Source organism: Pelmatolapia mariae, linkage group LG10_11 (assembly GCF_036321145.2).
Source record: "Pelmatolapia mariae isolate MD_Pm_ZW linkage group LG10_11, Pm_UMD_F_2, whole genome shotgun sequence".
NCBI lineage: Eukaryota > Metazoa > Chordata > Actinopteri > Cichliformes > Cichlidae > Pelmatolapia > Pelmatolapia mariae.
The window spans coordinates 50,785,967-50,807,603 of record NC_086236.1 but is presented as its reverse complement, the minus strand read 5'-3'; the positions used below and the strand labels follow the sequence as shown (position 1 = coordinate 50,807,603).

The window sequence follows — 21,637 nt, the reverse complement described above, 5'->3', positions numbered from 1 at the left end:
CAATATAATTCAATTCAATTGAATTCAGTTCAATCAAACCTTTATTTGTCACATGAAAGTTTGCACCTGCAGTGAAACTGGACCCCCCCACCCTGACCATACATACATAGCACAAATATCCCATGGGAAGACAGGTCGGAGACAGGAGACATTTGTGAAGGAATGCACCATTCTAGGGAGCTCACTGAATTTGAGTGTGATGCTATAATAGGATGTCACTGTGCAACAAGTCAGTTTGTGATTGCAGAGTGCTGAGGAGCCCAGCACATAAAAGTCACCAACACACTGTTGACTCAAAAACTGCTCTAAACCTCCAAACCTGCTTTGACATTAACATTAGCACAAAAACTACATCAGGGGCTTCATGTCACTGATTTCCATTAATGTTTAATTCTTGTCACACAGAAACAGAAAAAACAGCACATGTTGTAGTATAGTGACTCTGAAGTTTTTAATATAATAAATTATTGTAGTTCTAAGTGCTTGGTACACTGTTCATTGTTACAGCAGGATGACCAGATGAAGAAACACTGTCAGACTTTAACAAATGCTAAGCAGTCTAATCATTTCATGTATAACAGTCTATATTTAGTGGTTAATGTGAGAATCGCAGGTAGATATTCTCAGAATCTGCAGCACAAGCCACAGGCACCAGGAGTGCAGCAGCCACAGCAAAAGCGACACTTGATCTGTGTGAAAGAGGAGAAGAGCAGAGAGTTTATCTTTAGCCATAATTCATTTATTGAATTAAACCCACCATCCATGAGTCAGCTGATACCTCCTGATGTTCAGCAGCTGGACTGTCATTGCTCACAGCCTTTTGTAGCTCTTGCAGTTCTCGTATCTGTAGAGAAAGAAAACAGATCTTAGCATCTTCACAACAAATTCATGCGGGAGAAGTACATTACATGAATTTAAAACAGTCTGTTACCTCAGCAAATGTGGCAGAGCTCTGCTGAATGCAAATACAGATGAGTGCAACGGCCACTGCAACTGCAACGCTGAACGTCTTCATCTTCAGGAGGTTTGAGTGGTTTAAGGTGGTCAGATCCTTTGACTCTCTCGTTGACTCTTGTCAGCTCCTTTGTGATGGTTGACTGAGGGAAAGGTGCTGGTATTTATACTCATTTGCTCCACTGCTGCCTCACTCAGAGTAGTGTTTCCCAACCACTGTGCCGTAGCACATAGGTGTGCCGTGGAAGATTATCTAGTTCCAACTGATTAGTACTCTAAGCCAGTGTTTCCCAACCTTTGCTTAGAGTATTAATCAGGTGTAACAAGATAATCTTCCACAGCACACCTGATTATTTCTCACGGCACAATTATGTGCCGCGGCACAGTGGTTGGGAAACACTGACTTAGAGTACAGAAACTACTGTCGGGAACAGGCTTGCATCAATAGGACTGGGAAAGCCCATATATTTAAACATCCTAAGAAAAGGTCAAAGTTCATGCCGACTGAGAAAAGTACAGATTTTCTCGTTCCTCAGGAATTTCCCATTCCCAGAATTTCATAGCACAGGAAAATAAGGAGTTTTGCAATGTTCCTGAAATCAGGTAGAGTAAGAGCTGTGAGTGACGAGGCAGCAGGGGCCCAAATCAGTATAAATATCAGCACTTCTGCACACATTAACCATCAGACAGAAGGACTCAGCTCACAACAATCATCCAGACCAGGAGAAAGAGTCAAACTTGAGCCTCTCAAAGCCTCCTAAGATGAAGACGTTCAGTGTTGCAGTTGCAGTGGCCGTCGTGCTCACATTCATCTGTGTTCAGCAGAGCTCTGCTGTCCCAGTCACTGAAGTAAGAACTTGACTTTAATCAAGTGTATTAGCTTACAAGCTGCAAATGTTTGTTTCAGGGCTACAATGTGGTTTCTACTGCACTCAATTCATTAACAGGAGCAGGAGCTGGAGGAGCCAATGAGCATGGACTATCCAGCAGCAGCACATGAGGAGGCATCAGTGGACTCATGGAAGGTAAGTAACACTAACTGAGTGAATGTGGCCAAATTACTTCAGCTAAATGAAAGTGTTTGTTAGAGCAGGTGAAAATAAAGAGCAGTGATGCTGCTGCAGTGCTGAACTCTGTGCTCATGTCTCTTGTGTTTCCCACAGATGCTGTATAACAGCAGACACAAGCGTGGCATCAAGTGTCGCTTTTGCTGTGGCTGCTGCACCCCCGGTATCTGTGGAGTTTGCTGCAGGTTCTGAGGATTCCTGCTCCAACAACCACTCAGTATTAACAAACTGTATGTCACAGACAATGTGTGAGATTTTACTGTTTTAGTCACATTGTGTCCTCAGTTACTGTATGAACGACATGCTTGTATTACACAGTTTATCACAATAAACTTTAAGGTCATTTAAATATAATGTGGATTTTTGTTGTTATTATAAATGTAGCTTCTTCCTTTGTTACATTTGTAAAACTGACTGTTATACATCCATCCATCCATCAAAGCTGCCATAGGGCTACAGGCAGGGTATATCCTGGACAGTGTTAACACACAAAGAGAAAAGCAGTCATGATCACAGTAACCCCTGTAACTGATTCAAAATCACAATTTAACTGAACACCAAAATGTTCTGACTTTGGGGGGAGACTCTCCAAAATATTCTGATCACCTATTAATATTTTGATTTTACAATAACAAATAAAAATAGTGAAGACAACATGATCCTGCCTTTTCATATGAAAGCAATTGGAGATAAATGATCTGAATTTCAGGAGTTGGCACCACACCATGTCCCTTCCAGTTGTCTATCTATAAATGACACCCCTGGCTCTACAAGCTGTTCATTCTCATTTTTGTGTCCGACCCTCCCTGTCCATTAAATTAAAAAAAAATAATTCCCTTCTCATTAGTACGTGGTGATCTGCCAGTCCCCTCTTAGGCCTTCCCCAAACAGGGGCGGATCTAGAGAAATTTTCTTAGGGTGCCATGAGGGGGGCAAAGAAATCAAACGGGGTGGCAAAATCAAAGCCTTTTTTTTTTCAAACACATACGCAGGTGGTTACATATGGTTAAAATGATTCAAATGCAGGAAGGATACATGTTTTTCATATAAATACAGTGGTTTGAAAAAGTATTCGGCCCCCTTGAACTTTTCCACATTTTGTCACATTACAGCCACAAACATGAATCAATTTTATTGGAATTCCACGTGAAAGACCAATACAAAGTGGTGTACACGTGAGAAGTAGAATAAAAATCATACATGATTCCAAACATTTTTTACAAATAAATAACTGAAAAGTGGGGTGTGCGTAATTATTCAGCCCCCTTTGGTCTGAGTGCAGTCAGTTGCCCATAGACATTGCCTGATGAGTGCTAATGACTAAATAGAGTGCACCTGTGTGTAATCTAATGTCAGTACAAATACAGCTGCTCTGTGACGGGCTCAGCTGCTCTCTTAGACGGGTTGTCTAAGAGAATATTGGGAGCAACAACACCACAAAGTCCAAAGAACACACCAGACAGGTCAGGGATAAAGTTATTGAGAAATTTGAAGCAGGCTTAGGCTACAAAAAGATTTCCCAAGCCTTGAACATCCCACGGAGCACTGTGGATCATTCAGAAATGGAAGGAGTATGGCACAACTGTAAACCTACCAAGACAAGGCCGTCCACCTAAACTCACAGGCTGAACAAGGAGAGCGCTGATCAGAAATGCGGCCAAGAGGCCCATGGTGACTCTGGACGAGCTGCAGAGATCTACAGCTCAGGTGGGGGAATCTGTCCATAGGACAACTATTAGTCGTGCACTGTGCACTGTTTATGGAAGAGTGGCAAGAAGAAAGCCATTGTTAAGAGAAAACCATAAGAAGTCCTGTTTGCAATTTGCCACAAGCCATGTGGGGGACACAGCAAACGTGGAAGAAGGTGCTCTGGTCAGATGAGACCAAAATGCAAAACACTATGTGTGGCGGAAAACTAACACTGCACATCACTCTGAACACACCATCCCCACTGTCAAATATGGTGGTGGCAGCATCATGCTCTGGGGGTGCTTCTCTTCAGCAGGGACAGGGAAGCTGGTCAGAGTTGATGGGAAGATGGATGGAGCCAAATACAGGGCAATCTTGGAAGAAAACCTCTTGGAGTCTGCAAAAGACTTGAGACTGGGGCGGAGGTTCACCTTTCAGCAGGACAACGACCCTAAACGTAAAGCCAGGGCAACAATGGAATGGTTTAAACTAGAGATGGCACGATACCACTTTTTAATGTCCGATACCGATTCCGATATCATAAATTTGGATATCTGCCGATACCGATATGAATCCGATATAGCATATTTTGTAATCAATAAAACTGTTTTTTATAAATATCTTGCTGCATTTTGTATAAGTTCATACTCAAGTTTTAAAAAAGAAGAGACTGGAGCTATTCTGTTATACCTGTATGCAAAAAATACACTCCACCCAAAAGATTTTATAGTTCAGCAACACTTATCAATCTAATAAATTTAAACCTTCACCATCCTCCCTATTCTGGCATTTTAAAGAGTACTTACCTACCTAACTAATAGGGTTGCCAACTCCCAGCAAAAATATTAGGGAACCACCCCCCGCCCTTAATCGATGTAATCAACTTTAATTTAATGCAAGTGTAAAACAAATGCACAGAAATCAATTATTTTTCTACAATAATTAAATAGATTCAACATCTTTCTTCAACAGAATTGCAGACTGCAGAGATGGTACCTTCCCAAAGGAAAAAGTACTATAGCTTACTAGGGTGTATATTAGACTTATTAGTTACTATATACAATAATGGATTTCTATTAGGGCTGGACTGGGACAAAAAATCGGCCCGGGCATTTTGACTAGAGACCGGCCCACCAGGTATTATAGGAAAAACCATAAAGCCTTTGAATGAAAACAAACGCTGTTGTCACAGTGATGTACACTGTCCTGTTGGTATATATGTATCAATCTAATAAACTACACCATCCTCCCTATTCTGGTATTCTAAACAGTACTTAGCCGAAACCCAAAGACTGCTTGGTCGAGTTAACCTCCTGAACTATCTACAACACATGGTGGAAACCTGAAATTAAGACAGAGAGGACTAGAGGTGAGACATGATCATTACTGAATATTAAAAATAATAAATGACAGATTACAGAATTACAGGTACAGAATCTAGAAAATGTGGGAAAATATTGGCATCATATACAGTACTTACTTCTGAAGAAATTATGATGGGACCCTGAAAAAAAATTACTATGTACAATAATGGATTTCTATACATTTTACATCAGATGAAAAAGTTTGTTGTAAGATTCAGATAATTATTTATTAAAAAACAGACATTTTAAATGAGAATAATTAAGAAAAGTATTTCTTTGTGCCCCCTTTCCCTGTTAGACCACCGTTACCCAGTAACAGACCACCGTTACCCAGTTTATTACTGGCTAATGTGCAGTCTCTGGAGAACAAGCTGTGCGAGCTTCGGGCACGGATCTCATTCCAGCGAGAGATGCGGGACTGCTGCGTGATCTGCCTCACAGAAACCTGGCTATCGGACAAGGTACCGGACTCCGCAATACAACTACCGGGGTTCTCTGTGCACCGCGCGGACAGGTCACAGGAGCTTACTGGGAAAAGCAGAGGCGGTGGTGTATGTTTCATGATCAACAACAGCTGGTGTGATTATGCGAACGTGCACCCGGTCAAATCTTTCTGCTCACCGGACCTGGAGTACCTGATGATTAAGTGCCGGCCATTCTGGCTACCGAGGGAATTCACAGCAGTGATTATTACGGCGATTTACATTCCCCCACAAGCCGACACTGACCGAGCACTCAGGGAACTGTACAGCGCGATCAGCAGTGAGGAAACCGCACACCCAGAGGCGGCGTTTATCACGACCGGGGACTTTAATAAGGGTAACCTGAAGAAAGTCTCACAAAAACTACACCAACACATCCATTTCAGCACTCGTGGAGACCGGCTTCTTGACCACTGCTACACCTCTTTCCGGGATGCATACAAAGCCCTCCCCCGCGCCCCATTCGGCCAATCAGATCACCGCTCCATCCTGCTCCTGCCCGCCTACAGGCAGAAGCTGAAACAGGAAGCTCCAACCCTGAGGGCGGTGCACCGTTGGTCGGACCAATCGGAGTCTACGCTGCGGGACTGTTTTGATCACGCGGACTGGGAAATGTTTCACGTGGCTGCTAAAGACATTGATGAGTACACAGACTCAGTCTGCGGATTTATCAGAAAATGCGTGGAAGATGTCGTCCCATCCAGAACAGTTAAATCCTTCCCAAATCAAAAACCCTGGATTAACGGAGATGTTCGCACAGCACTGGCGGCACGGAGCACCGCTTTTGCCTCCGCGAACAAATCGGACTACAAACACGCACATTACCAACTCCGGAAGACGATCAAAGCAGCCAAACGTGAGTACAGGGACAAGGTGGAGCAACATTTTGACAACCCTCGGAGTATGTGGCAGGGACTAAACACGATCACAGACTTTAGAGGGAAAACCAGCACACCGCAGACCACGGCCTCTCTGTGTGAGGATCTAAACGTATTCTACGCTAGATTCGACACAGCGAACACCACGAGACCGGACAGTGTGCGCACCGCGGATGACGTCAGTGCGCACACTGTGTCTGAGGAGGATGTGCGGAAGTGCTTCAGGAGGGTGAACGCACGCAAAGCTACTGGTCCGGACGGGATTCCCGGCCGCGTCCTCAAGTCATGCGCGGCTCAGCTGGCTGGAGTGTTTACACACATCTTCAACCTTTCCCTCTCTCTGTCTGTAGTCCCAGCCTGCTTCAAAATGGCCACCATCGTCCCTGTACCCAAATCCTCCACCATCTCCTCATTGAACGACTGGCGACCCGTAGCCCTGACCCCCATCGTGAGCAAATGCTTCGAGAAGCTGGTCAGGGACTTCATCTGCTCTGCGCTACCCGACTCACTGGACCCTCTACAGTTCGCATACCGCCACAACAGGTCCACTGATGATGCCATAGCCCTGACACTCCATGCTGCCCTGTCACACCTGGAGAAGAGAGACACGTATGTGAGAATGCTGTTTGTAGATTACAGCTCAGCATTCAACACCATCGTTCCCTCGAAGCTGGACAGGAAACTGAAGGATCTAGGACTGAGCAGCTCCCTCTGCAGCTGGATCCTTAACTTCCTGTCTGACAGACGCCAAGTGGTCAGACTGGGCAGCACCACCTCATCCCCCATCACACTGAACACTGGTGCTCCACAGGGGTGTGTACTGAGCCCTCTCCTGTACTCACTCTACACCTACGACTGCACGGCCACTAGAAACTCCAACATCATTGTGAAGTTTGCGGACGACACTACAGTGGTGGGTCTTATTACCAACGGTGATGAGACGGCCTACAGGGAGGAGGTCAGCGCCCTGACCCACTGGTGTCAAGACAACCATCTCACCCTCAACGTCGCAAAGACAAAGGAGTTTATAGTGGACTTCCGGAGGTGCAGAGGAGTACACACCCCCATCACCATCAACGGCGCCGCTGTGGAGAGAGTGAGCAGCTTCCGCTTCCTTGGTGTACATCTGGCTGAGGATCTTACGTGGTCAGTACACATAAACAAAACAGCGAAGAAGGCGCAGCAGCGCCTCTTCTTTCTCAGGAGACTGAAGAGATTCGGCATGAGCCCCCGCATCCTCAGGACCTTCTATCGCTGTGCCATTGAGAGCATCCTCACTGGATGCATCACCACCTGGTACGGCAACAGCACCGCTCACAACCGTAAAGCTCTCCAGAGAGTAGTGCGGTGTGCTGAACGGATAATTGGAGGTGAGCTTCCCTCCCTCCAAGACATCTACAGGAAACGGTGCCTGAGGAAAGCGGGGAGGATCATCAAGGACTCCAGCCACCCCAGCCATAAACTGTTCAGACTACTTCCATCAGGAAGGAGGTTCTGCAGCATCCGGTCCCGTACCAGCAGACTGAGAGACAGCTTTTTCCATCAGGCCATCAGACTGCTGAACACTTCATAGACACCTCACCCTCACTACTGGAACTTCAACATTATGCACTCCATACTGTATATAAATACCACTGTTTTGCACATACCAACCTCTGTATATTTTATATATCTTATTTTATTGTTTACTTTATTTCATTTGTAAAACATGTATATACATACTATATACACACTCAAACACACACACGTAGAAAAACATATTTAGTATACACATTCAGTAATGTATATACCTTTACATATTGTACATATATTTATTACTTTTTAGATTAGCCATTTTTATATTTTGCTTGTTTTACATTATTGTATTTTGCACAACTCTGTTGCTTGTGAAGCTCGCACACAAGAATTTCACTCACATGTACTGTACCAGTGTACCTGCACATGTGATGTGACAATAAAAGTGATTTGATTTGATTTGATTTGATTTAATGCCCTACCTGCCCCCTGGCAAAACTTTTCTAGACCCGCCCCTGCACAGTTACCAGCTGTCAGCTTAGAAAAGGATCCTGGTGTTATTTGTCTCTCAGAAACAACTTATAACTTCCCTTCAACTCATTCATGTCACCTAAAAGGTAAACCTGTTTCTCCATCACCTGTTCAGCTCTGATGATTCAGTAAGGACATCTCCTGGTTTCATCTTCATGTTTCCCTCTCACCAGGATATACAAACCGACATCATGAACAGCAGCTTTTACAGCTGTGGCTCCAGCAAACATCAGCTGATACTAGAAATTAATATTAAATAAATTCTAACAACAGCTGATCAAGCTTAAACGTGCTGCTGTTGTTTAGCGCGACATCCGCTGCTTTCTTCTTTCTGGCGCAAAGTGGGCGATAAATAAACAAGAGAGAAAAGCCGATCAGCTGATCATTGATCAGTTTCATGATTGAAATAACAATAGGGGAGAGAGGGAGAGAGAATGAGAGAAGAAGAAACAGCTGCAGCATAAAGACACAGAATAAATCCAGCTTTGTGTCTTTTTCATTCTACAGTTGGAAACTAATTAACCTTATGAATAAAATAAATTTCAACATCGGTAACATCATAGCACCCACCCAGCAGTATATACATAGCTGGACTGGCCATGGGGATTTTTCGTTTTTATGGGCCGATGGTTTTTTTTTTTTCCCCCTTTTTTTCGTAACGGTATAAACACGAAAAGGTGGTGGATTGGCCAGATGCTGGGATATGTGTAAAAATAACTCAATTGTTTGGTGGTGGATATTGCGGAGCTTCCACAGATTCAGTAACATGAGCAAGTGGTGGAGGCCAGCAGGTGCAACACGCTGGCAGGTGGATGACGGAAAGGTGAGGCAGGAGGAGGAGAGACCCGAGGCGGCCGCTGGTATTGGTCCGAGTATCAGGGGAACTGAACTTCAGGTGAGAACTTATGACCTGCAGTCTATCTGGGTCTGATATAAACCAAGTTTAGGTGGAGTTTATTTTCGTTATGCTGACTTTTTACAGTCAGTTACAATAACTCGTACGTGTACTAGCTAGCATGACGGACTTTATATACTGCTGGGTGGGTGTTATGATGTTACCGATGTTGAAATTTATTTTATTCATAAGGTTAATTAGTAGAATGTAGAATGTAGGCAAGTATATTTGAATTTAAAATATTGTTGCTCACCTTTAAAATTATAAATAATTTATGCTCTCGTTATCTTGTCGATCTTCTTAGTCTATATGTCCCTGGGCGAGCCCTCAGGTCTTCAGCCCAATTACTCCTGGCTCAGCCTAGCTCTAGACTTAAATCTAGGGGTGACCGTGCTTTTGCCCTGGTTGCACCAAATCTGTGGAACAGATCGCTATCCGTGCGTCAGACTCCGTTTTATCTTTTAAATCCCGTTTAAAAACTCATTTATTCAACATAGCTTTTCCATCTAGTTAGTGTCCCTATTTTATATTTGGTTCAATTTCTTATTTATGTACTTTATCTTTTAGCTATATCTGTTCTTAGTAACTTTGTTCTTATATTCCCTTCTATTGCTGTATAATTAGTGCCCTTAACCTGATGATATATGTGGTGCTTTGTTAATAGTCTTTTATTTAATGTCTTTATTTTCCTGTTTTTATTGTAAAGGACAACATCAGAGGGGTTTGGAACAGCCTGAAGACAATCTCAGGACAAAAACCAACCCCCCAGGCTGCAGGAGACTTGGGGTGGGTGAATGACCTAAATAAATATTTTAATAGGTTTGATCAACCACCCACCCCTCCCACAGCATCGTCCCCCCTTCTGCAATCTCCTTCATCTTCAGGGACTGCCTGTCCTTCATCTCAGGACTTCACACCTCTCAGCTTCACACCTCCCAGCTCCAAGTCATTACACCCACCCCCGGCTTCTGTGGACTCCAGCATACACACCCCTCCCCCAAAACCCCCTCTCTCCATCTCAGCACTTCAAGTGAGGAACGAGCTTCGCAAGATCAAGGTGTGTAAGGCTGCAGGTCCAGATGGCGTCAGCTCCAGACTCCTGAGGTGCTGCGCAGATGAGCTGTGTGGCATCCTAGGTTATCTGTTCAACCTGAGCCTGTCACTGGGGAAAGTACCACAGCTGTGGAAGACCTCCTGTGTGGTACCGGTACCAAAGACCTCCCATCCCAAGGACCTCAGCAGCTACAGGCCGGTAGCCCTGACATCGCATCTGATGAAGACCCTCGAGAGGTTGGTTCTAAACCATCTGCGCCCCCTGGTGAGGTCTTCATTGGATCCGCTGCAGTTTGCTTACCAGCCTGGCATTGGGGTGGAGGACGCCATCATCTACCTCCTGCACCGAGCTCTGACTCACCTGGAGAAGCCTGGAAGCACTGTGAGGATCATGTTCTTTGATTTCTCCAGTGCTTTCAACACCATCCAGCCACGACTTCTGAGGGACAAGCTGGAGCTATCGGGAGTGGACCACCACATGTCCCAGTGGATACTGGACTACCTCACAGAACGTCCACAGTATGTGAGGTCACAGGGCTGTGTCTCTGACACGCTGGTCTGCAGTACGGGGGCCCCACAGGGAACTGTGCTGGCACCGTTCCTCTTCACCCTCTACACTGCAGACTTCTCCATCAACTCCCCACGCTGCCACCTACAGAAGTTCTCTGACGACTCTGCCATAGTCGGCCTCATCACAGGTGAGGACGACTCAGAGTACAGACAGTGGACTCTGGACTTTGTGGACTGGTGTCAGCAGAACCACCTGCTGATCAATGCCGGAAAAACCAAGGAGTTGGTGGTGGACTTCCGGAGACGCAGACCCACCACACTGACACCGGTGAACCCCAGGGAGTGGACATTGAGATAGTGGACTCTTATAGGTACCTGGGTGTTCACCTGAATAATAAACTGGACTGGAGCCACAACACTGATGCTCTTTACAGGAAGGGTCAGAGCAGACTCTACCTGCTGAGGCAGCTGAGGTCATTTGGAGTACAGGGAGCGCTTTTAAAGACCTTCTATGACTCTGTGGTGGCATCTGTCATTTTTTACAGTGTGGTATGTTGGAGCAGCGGTTTATCGGCAGCTGAGAGGAAGAGGTTGGATAAACTCATCAGGAAGGCCAGCTCTGTTCTGGGGTGCACCCTGGACCCAGTGCAGGTGGTGGGAGACAGAAGGACTCTGGCCAAAATAACATCTCTGATGGACAGTCTCCCACCCCATGCATGTAAATGTTGCTGAACTGCAGAGCTGCTTCAGTGACAGACTGCTGCATCCTAGATGCATGAAGGAGCGTTTCCGCCGGTCCTTCCTCCCTGCAGCTGTCAGACTGTACAATCAGAACTGCTCCCAACAAACACAGATGTCTGCATCAGCACTGTAACAACTTCTACTGTTATAACTTGCACATTACTTTTCTCAGCTTATATATACACTAACTTATTGAAAGTTACATGTCTACTTTTTAATGCACAGGTACAATAAACAATCTGCACTTTTCTAATTACTCTAAATATTCTTAACTATTTAAACATCTTTCAGTATCCTGCTCTGTTTGCACACTATGTGTACGCCAATTTAAACAACTGTACAGTACTCTGCTCTGGTAACTATTGTCCATGATGTAAATATGTAAATAATTGTGCTTCTGTTCTGTGTCCTGCTCTGTTTGTATATGTGTGTTTTTGCTGCTGATACAACCAAATTTCCCCTTGTGGGACAATTAAAGGATTATTCTATTCTATTCTATTCTATTCTAAAGCACTTTGGTGTACCGCTGGTCTTTTAAACGTGCTATAGAAATAAAGTTGTATTGTATTGTATTGTATTTCTCCTTTTTTTATTATTATCAAGAAGCAGAGACAAAAAGGAAAAAAAAAAAGAAACAGGGCAGGGTTCGGGGGTTTAATCATCCATCCCCACCAATGCCAAAACCAAATCTACGCCCTTGATTTCTATACATTTAATCAGATGACCACTTTTGTTGTAAGAGTCAGATAATTATTTATTCAAAGTTTTTAAATGACATAACAAAGAAAAATATTTCTTTGCTCTGATGATTCAGTAAGGACATCTCCTGGTTTCATCTTCATGTTTCCCTTTCACCACATATCCAAACCAAAATATCATGACCAGCAGCTTTTACAGCTGTGGCTCCAGCAAACCTCAGCTGATACTAGAAAGTAATATTAAATACATTCTAAAAACAGCTTATCACGCTTAAACGTGCTGCTGTTGTTTATCCACTGGTCTCCTTTTTCTAGCGCAAAATGGGCAATAAACAAACAAAAAAGACGGGACTTGCAGCAGAAAAGCCGATCAGCTGATCATTGATCAGTTTCATGTTTTAAGTAATAACAGGAGAGGAAGGGGGAGAGAATGAGAGAAGTGGATGCAACTGCACAGCAAAGACAGAATAACTCCAGCTTTGTGTCTATTTTTTTAATTCTAGCTGAAGTACGGGACAAATCGCTTCCTTTTCACCTGGAACTCCGATGGCCAGTCCAGCTGTGGCTCAATATATCAGTTGTTAAGCTTAACTTGGAAATACTATGCAAACATTCAGGGACGAACTTACACACTTGCTTTACTTCTCTGGGATAGTTTTCGCCGAGATGAAATGCCACGGTTAGGAAGCATGTAGCGAAGCTCCAACTGCTCCACCAGACCGCCGACAGGTCTCGCAGACAACAGCCGCTCTATCACATGACACATACTGCTCCGATGCGCCGAGCTGGGTTACGCCAAGTAGCGCGTTTTGTGAGGTGATTTTGTGATACTTCGGATCGGATTACATTTTTTATTTCTCTCCGATATCCGATCCAGTAATTTAGGTCAGTATCGGACCGATACCGATACGTAATATTGGATCGGTCCATCTCTAGTTTAAACCAAAACATATCCATGTGTTATAATGGCCCAGTCAAAGTCCAGATCTAAATCCGATCGAGAATCTGTGGCAAGATTTGAAAACTGCTGTTCACAAACGCTGTCCATCTAATCTGACTGAGCTGGAGCTGTTTTGCAAAGAAGAATGGGCAAGGATTTCAGTCTGTAGATGTGCAAAGCTGGTAGAGACATACCCTAAAAGACTGGCAGCTGTAACTGCAGCAAAAGGTGGTTCTACAAAGTATTGACTCAGGGGGCTGAATAATTACGCACACCCCACTTTTCAGTTATTTATTTGTAAAAAAATATTTGGAATCATTTCGTTCCACCTCTCACGTGTACACCACTTTGTATTGGTCTTTCATGTGGAATTCCAATAAAATTGATTCATGTTTGTGGCTGTAATGTAACAAAATGTGGAAAAGTTCAAGGGGGCCAAATACTTTTGCAAACCACTGTATAGTCCATAACTTGATTATTGTCTGTAGCCCACATAATTAAACACTTTAGTTCCATAAAACGTGAGTTTTGATGTTATGTACTGTATTGCCTGTATAATAAATAAATATGTAGCCCAATAAGTATAAAATCCAGAAAGCTACACAACATGGGGCGGTTAATTTACAAACACAGGTCTAACTTGAGTTTCACACTGTTTTTTGTTGGAAAATAATCAAATTGTTAAATGCTTAAAGTACACAAAATGTCAGAAATCTGCACTGTCATAAACAAAAATTTTAACCTAATTTTTCGTGATTTGTTGGATTAACCCTCCAAGGTCTGAATCCCAGGTTGTGCACATCAACATCACTGATTTGTACAAATAAAGTTTATAACAAAGACATGTTAAATATTAAGCACCGAAAACAGTTTGGTTGTTGTTGTTTGGAACGTCATTTAATGCATGTTGTTTTGTTGCCATAGTGATGCCTCCAGGGAAAAATTAGGAAGCAGAGCAAGAATAAGACCATATTAGGTGTTTTGATAAATTTGGGTTCTCTTCGTTTTTGCCTAACAATCATAAAGAAATGTGTTATATTTTGTGTGTGTACTCATTATTGAGCTTTAATCCTCAATAATAAGGCCATATAAAAGATATCAAAATCTGTGCATACAACTTGATGTAAAAAGAATCTCTGTACATTCTGCAGTCTTTGATGCTAAAATGACATCACAGCATTTAAACATGTTTTGAATGAAAACATCAGCATATGAAAACAAAACTGAAGAGACACTGCAACCGTATGAAAGAAGACGACTATTTAGTGAAATTTCTACGTTTCCCTGAGGATTAACTGCTCTGTAATTTACCAAGAACTAAAGTAAGCTCAAATTTCAGTTTATAAACTTAAGATCATTTACTTAAATATAAAGCCCGATTTTCCTGCCTGCCAGGACAGTATTTATGTACTTTACATTGTGCAAGTCTAGACTATATTTTTCATCATAGTGATGCGGATCTATTATTCAGGAAAACAAATGAAGACTTAACTATTTGTCAGCTGTTGTAATATTTGACACATTATACATAAATTAGAAAGTGTTCTTAATCATATCTTAGAGTGACAGAAGCTCTTTTTAACACAATTATTTCTGAGATTATCTTGTTAATTTAGGAAAATAGAGAAAACTTAAGTTTTGTTCTCAAACAAACTATTAGAATTTCTGAGAGCATTTTTTGAGAAACTGAGGCTATGTCCACATGTACACGGCTATTTTTGAAAACGCAGCTTTGTCTATGCATTTGGGCCTTTCGTCCACACCTAAACAGCATAGTGAGTCACTGAAAGGTGAGATTTTTAAAAACTCCTGCCAGGGTGGAGATTTTTGAAAACTACGTTTTTGTGTTTAGGAGTGGACGAGGAAAACGGAGATTTACTCAGGCAATGTCAAAAGTGTGCGCCGTTTTTGACTTCACGCTGTGGCCACGTTATTGTTTACATCAGATCAATTTCTACAATGGCGGATGTAGACAAAATACTGTTGCTGTTAATCTTAGTATCTGCAGTTTTTACACGCTTACATATACACACACAGTTACTGTGCCTCCAGTTAGAAAGACAGAGGCATCAGAGTGAGCATCATTCAACACAGACGCTCTCACAACCCAGATCCTGACGTCGGTTTGGAATAAATGTAATTTAAAAAAATTACATCTATGTATGCTATATGCATTTTGTCCATTCCAAAGTTGTGAGTCTATACCAGCCAAAATGCTGTCTTTAGTTATTAACATTTGAAATGATGAAGGCACTTAAAAGTAACACAAAATTAGCTGCCTTTCCAGAAAAAGACAAAAACCTTTCAGAAGTACGTAAGGTTTTGTGAGGTTTTCCTCCCAGGCTTCTAGACTTCTGATTGGCCAACATTTCTACACAGTTAGGATTTGGCATGTTCTTGACCGCGTTTGACTTTGTTTTTAGGAAGGAGATATTTTTTTCAAAACTGCACATGTGGACGGGATTTTTTTCAAATGAAAAAGGAAAATTTCCGTTTTCAAAAATGCCCGTGTACGAGTGGACCTAGCCTAAAGTTATCACAAAAAAAGCAAATTCGCTGAACATTCTGAGTTGAGGTTTAGTGATCATTGTTGTTTTGTGTTCCTTTTAGTCAAAATGAATGGAAGAGGAGATCGATCACAAAATAACCGTAATGGTAAGCACATGTACTCAGTCTTGAAATTGATGAAAAACTGATTTTCAGCGGATATTTATGAATGCTAATTAAAAGATAAAATGATCTTGCAGGCCGACAGGTTAACCCAGAAATGTTTCAAAGTGGAGATCAGGAACCAGCTTATGAACCTATTGGTGGATTCTGGGGTTTACTGGACAGTCTTTATCTTGCTCTTCATGATATCTTTTTTTGGAGGCTGATTGAGATATTAGATGAATTAGAGGACCGATATGATGTCTTTGACATTGACTTTCACAATGTCAATGACGGCAATGTCAACAACGTAAACATTCACAATATTAATGTGAGAGACAATAATGGCAATGTTGACAACAATGAACTGCATGATGATCATAATGCTGTTGTTGTTGTCGACATTGAAAATGACGATTCTGATGAGGCATTTGAAGACTGTGAGGATGTTCACCAGTACTTCCCAGAAGAGGATCCTCAGCCAGCTGTATCCAGGAAGAGGTCTAGAGAGCTGGATGTGGAAGATGTGGAACCAAACAAAAGAATCAGATGGAGCGAGGAGTTTTCTGATGATGACTCTGACTTCATCTCTGCCTGTGACCCTGATAGCGAGGGCTGTCCTCATGTTGGTAATATTGCTGATGAGGAACCGCTGCCTGTTGGACCCACGAAAAGGTCCAGAAAGGAAGATGGAGATGAAGAAGAGCCTAATAGCAAAAAATCCAGGCTCACAAACTCTGATGCGGGGACTAGCTCAACTGTGTATGATCACTCTGAGAGCAGTAGTGATGAACTTTTTGAAGATGCACATGAAGAGCCTGACAACCATGAAACAGGAGGCTCGAGGAAGTGGTCCCGAGAGGATTTGGAGGAAGAAGAGGAATACTTGCGTGTTTGCAAATTTCGGCGGTGTTCAAATGAGTCCACCAGCACCAGTGATGACAACTAACACTATTTCGACGGATTTTTTCCGTATCCTTTTATAAAGGCTGATGGCCTACTCAGGTGACCCTGAATCCTCCCTTGGTTATGCTGCAATAAGCTGGGCATACACTGTGCGATTTTTTCAGTCGCGTTATTCAGCTCCTGTTCAAACTGTCCGATTGACTCGCAGGGGTTAGAAGTTCGTAGGTCACGATGCAGGGTCTCACACTATACGGCCCGATGCTCTGTGCGACCTGAGTGCTCACACTGTGCGTCCATAGCATGAAGGTTATAACACAAAATTTTACACTATTTTCACGGTTGTTGCGGTCGCGATAATTTTGTGAGACCACATCGAAAAGGCTCGGATGAGCTTGGCAGTTCTACAAGTTGTGCCTCCATTGCTTGTGTCCAGATCACACGCTGCACTGCCGTGCTGTTCCGTCTTTTTACTTTAATTTCTGTGTTTGCGCGTGCACAGTGTGAGACGCTGCGTTGACACCCTCACGACGGCCGACAGGATTTGAAACAGGTTTGATTTTCTTACGACCAAACGACTGATGATCGGGAGCTGGTCGTGAGGTGTTAATCGCTTCTCGTTACCCCATGTATACGATGCACGACACACGATTAAGGCCAAACTCGGGCCGATCCCCAAAACGGTCGCACGACTGAAAAATCGGCTCAAAATGGGCCAAAAATCAAACAGTGTGAGCCCAGCATTAGGCGTAGGCTGCCGGGGGATTCCCATGATGCACTGGGTGTTTCTTCTTTACCCACTATGTGTTAATAGACCTCTCTGCACTGAATTGTACTTGTTATTAACCTCTGGCTCTCTTCCACAGAATGTCTTTATCCTGTTTTCCTTCCCCCTCCCCAACCGGTCGCAGCAGATGGCCGCCCCTCCCTGAGCCTGGTTCTGCTGGAGGTTTCTTCCTGTTAAAAGGGAGTTTTTCCTTCCCACTGTCGCCAAAGTGCTTGCTCATAGGGGGTCATGTGATTGTTGGGTTTTTCTTTGTAAGTATACCTTACAATATAAAGCGCCTTGAGGTGACTGTTACTGTGATTTGGCGCTCTATAAATAAAATTTAATTGAATTTAAAATTGAATGGATGTCACTGTGTAGATATATTCCCTCCATAGAAGGCTTAGACCCAAATGCAGATTCAATGCGCATGGTTAAACTATTTACAAGACTTTGTTTAAAGAGAGGGAATGGAGAACGTGGATAGAGCTAGGAGTGTCAGCAGAGAGCAGGAACCAGAGGAAAAGCTATCGAGAGACTGATCACCTGGGTCGTGATGGGAACAGTCCAACGGGAATTCTGCAACAGAGGGAGAAGAAGTTGTTGGACGGGTAAGGGAGTTTGAGGGTAGGATGAGTATGTTGGCAGAGGAGATCTAAACACAGGGAAAACAAGGTTAAACACAGGGAAGGAGCAAGCCAGAATTGGAGCAGAGGTGAAGCCTAGTTACCACTGTAGATGGCAAAACAAACTGGCGAGGAGTAGCAGGCAGCGCTGGTTTAAGAAGCCCTCCTGCTGATTGTTTGCAGATGAGGCCCAGGTGAGACACTGGAAACTCCACCTCGGAAGTGTGGACACAGAATCCCAATACCAAGTGGAAAAGCCCCGCAGACACTTCCATGGAGCATGAGAGAAGGATGAGAAAGCATTCATTGTCCATCCATCCATCAGTCAGAGTAATGCCTAAAAGTTTATTCAGATGTAATTATATTACATTTTTAAATAAAGATCATTGAAGAATATGAAAAAAATCATCAGTGTTTTTAATGACACTGCATTTCATTCATGTGTCTCTATTGGACAGTTTTGTAGAAGTTACAGAAGATAGGAATCAGTTCCAGCTTGGACTTCCGTTTGATCACGTTTGGTTGTACTGGCTTTGCGCCTCCTTGTGATACACTACAGCCACATGATACAGCTACTCTAGCTTTTTTTGAAGTGTCGTGAAATATTTTTGATTAAATGTTCTGCAGAACTGATGCAGCGCACACATTGTACAGATATTATCTGACACGGCATTATAGAGTGTTACACCTAATTTACAGTTTCACCACAGTGCAACGTCTCTCGGTATTGTTGAGATGTGTTCTATTATTATGTCCAGTATCAAATGTCTGCTTTACGCAAATCTTTCTATTCTCTCTTTTTCTTCTATGTGAGGGATTCCTGCATTAATCATGCAGCCTAGAAACTTCATATGCACACCTCCAAATAAATTCAGTGAAAGGTTGTCAAGATAAGGTTGTCTAAAACATTTATGAATGAACTTGTATAGAAAGTGTTTCGAGTAAACAGCACCTAACACTTCTAGATTCTTTACAAAAAAAAAGTATGCTTGGTTTAACTTTCAAATAACCAATGAACCAGTCCATCAGCTCAAAGCTATTGTACATTACTGCATTTTTGTCATAATTTGTGGTAATATTGAATGATGATGAGATGCTCCCTACTCATATAATTACAAATATGGGAAAATATGCTCACTTTACTTTTGCTATCAATGACTTGGCTCTAATAACAGGTTGTACCATACACTATATGGGCAAGAGTATGAGGCCACAACTCTTAACTGACATCAGCACAAAATGTCACTGGTTTCCATTAATGTTTAATTCTTGTCAGACAGAAACAAACAGCACATGTTGTAGTATAGTGACTCTGAACTTTTTAATATAATAACATACTGTAGTTCCAAATGCTTGGTACACTGTTCACTGTTACAGCAGGATCACCAGATGAAGAAACACTGTCAGACTTTAACAAATGCTAAGCAGTCAAATCATTTCAGGTATAACAGTCTATATTTAGTGGTTGTTGGGAGAATCGCAGGTAGATATTCTCAGAATCTGCAGCACAATCCACAGACACCAGAATTGCAGCAGCCGCAGCAAAAGCGACACTTGATGCCACGCTTCTGTCTGTGGTACGGCATCTGTGTGAAAGAGAAGAGCTGAGAGTTTATCTTCAGCCATAACTCACTTCATTCTCTCTATTTTTACGTAAAGCTGCGAGTGCAGAGTCTATTTTAAACATCTGCCTGCATTTGAGAGATCTCACAATAACTGTCTTCATTCATTTATTGAATTAAACCCACCATCCATGAGTCAGCTGATACCTCCTGATGTTCAGCAGCTGGACTGTCATTGCTCACAGCCTCTTGTAGCTCTTGCAGTTCTCGTATCTGTAGAGAAAGAAAACAGATCTTACCATCTTCACAACAAATTCATGCAGGAGAAGCACATTACATGAATTTAAAACAGTCTGTTACCTCAGCAAATGTGGCAGAGCTCTGCTGAATGCAAATACAAATGAGTGCAACGGCCACTGCAACTGCAACGCTGAACGTCTTCATCTTCAGGAGGTTTGAGTGGTTTAAGGTGGTCAGATCCTTTGACTCTCTCGTTGACTCTTGTCAGCTCCTTTGTGATGGTTGACTGAGGGAAAGGTGCTGGTATTTATACTCATTTGCTCCACTGCTGCCTCGTCACTTAGAGTACAGAAACTACTGTCGGGAACATGCTTGCATCAATAGGACTAGGAAAACCCATATATTTAAACATCCTAAGAAAAGGTCAAAGTTCAGAAAAGTACAGATTTTCTCATTCCTCAGGCATTTCCCATTCCCAGAATTTCATAGCACAGGAAAATAAGGAGTTTTGCAATGTTCCTGAAATCAGGTAGAGCAAGAGCTGTGAGTGACGAGGCAGCAGGGGCCCAAATCAGTATAAATATCAGCACTTCTGCACACATTAACCATCAGACAGAAGGACTCAGCTCACAACAATCATCCAGACCAGGAGAAAGAGTCAAACTTGAACCTCTCAAAGCCTCCTAAGATGAAGACGTTCAGTGTTGCAGTTGCAGTGGCTGTCGTGCTCACATTCATCTGTGTTCAGCAGAGCTCTGCTGTCCCAGTCACTGAAGTAAGAACTTGACTTTAATCAAGTGTATTAACTTACAAGCTGCAAATGTTTGTTTCAATGCTACAATGTGGTTACTACTGCACTCAATTCATTAACAGGAGCAGGAGCTGGAGGAGCCAATGAGCATGGACTATCCAGCAGCAGCACATGAGGAGGCATCAGTGGACTCATGGAAGGTAAGTAACACTAACTGAGTGAATGTGGCCAAATTACTTCAGCTAAATGAAAGTGTTTGTTAGAGCAGATGAAAATAAAGAGCAGTGATGCTGCTGCAGATGAACTCTGTGCTCATGTCTCTTGTGTTTCCCACAGATGCTGTATAACAGCAGACACAAGCGTGGCATCAAGTGTCGCTTTTGCTGTGGCTGCTGCACCCCCGGTATCTGTGGAGTTTGCTGCAGGTTCTGAGGATTCCTGCTCCAACAACCACTCAGTATTAACAAACTGTATGTCACAGACAATGTGTGAGATTATACTATTTTAGTCACATTGTGTCCTCAGTTACTGCATCAACTACATGCTTGTATTACACAGTTTATCACAATAAACTTTTAATTTAAGTATAATGTGCATTTTTGTTATTATAAATGTAGCCTTTTCCTTTATTAGACTTGTAAAAATAGCCATCCATCCATCCATTTACATAACCACTTTCTTGTGGGGTGGGCTGGACAGTGTTCACACACAGAGAAACAAGCACTGAGAGTACAAAAGCTATGTCTGGAGCAGTCTTGCATCAGTGGGACTGGGAAATTCCACTGCACCGGAAATGGGAAATTATCCAAGTTTGTTTCTTTGC

At 42.8% G+C, this 21,637-nt stretch overlaps 4 protein-coding genes across 4 annotated transcripts; 2 read left to right on the top strand and 2 right to left on the bottom strand.

Annotated features, from left to right (window-relative positions):
* Positions 1-426: 426 nt before the first annotated feature.
* LOC134636312 (hepcidin-like) lies at positions 427-1,074 on the bottom strand. Its single transcript, XM_063486242.1, has 3 exons — positions 932-1,074; positions 779-844; positions 427-689 (listed from the first exon to the last, which is right to left on the bottom strand). The coding sequence occupies exons 1-3, from the start codon at positions 1,013-1,015 to the stop codon at positions 624-626; spliced, it is 216 nt and encodes a 71-aa protein (XP_063342312.1). The 5' UTR covers positions 1,016-1,074; the 3' UTR covers positions 427-623.
* Positions 1,075-1,703: 629 nt separating this feature from the next.
* On the top strand, positions 1,704-2,287 carry LOC134636634 (hepcidin-like). The gene is made up of 3 exons (XM_063486698.1): positions 1,704-1,803; positions 1,902-1,979; positions 2,118-2,287. Exons 1-3 carry the CDS (start codon positions 1,717-1,719, stop codon positions 2,211-2,213), a joined length of 261 nt encoding a protein of 86 aa, XP_063342768.1. The 5' UTR covers positions 1,704-1,716; the 3' UTR covers positions 2,214-2,287.
* A 17,467-nt stretch (positions 2,288-19,754) lies between these two features.
* Positions 19,755-20,321, bottom strand: LOC134636275 (hepcidin-like). Its single transcript, XM_063486190.1, has 3 exons — positions 20,184-20,321; positions 20,010-20,096; positions 19,755-19,847 (listed from the first exon to the last, which is right to left on the bottom strand). The coding sequence occupies exons 1-3, from the start codon at positions 20,265-20,267 to the stop codon at positions 19,755-19,757; spliced, it is 264 nt and encodes an 87-aa protein (XP_063342260.1). The 5' UTR covers positions 20,268-20,321.
* A 430-nt stretch (positions 20,322-20,751) lies between these two features.
* LOC134636641 (hepcidin-like) lies at positions 20,752-21,246 on the top strand. The gene is made up of 3 exons (XM_063486710.1): positions 20,752-20,838; positions 20,937-21,014; positions 21,151-21,246. The coding sequence occupies exons 1-3, from the start codon at positions 20,752-20,754 to the stop codon at positions 21,244-21,246; spliced, it is 261 nt and encodes an 86-aa protein (XP_063342780.1).
* The last annotated feature ends 391 nt before the right edge of the window (positions 21,247-21,637 follow it).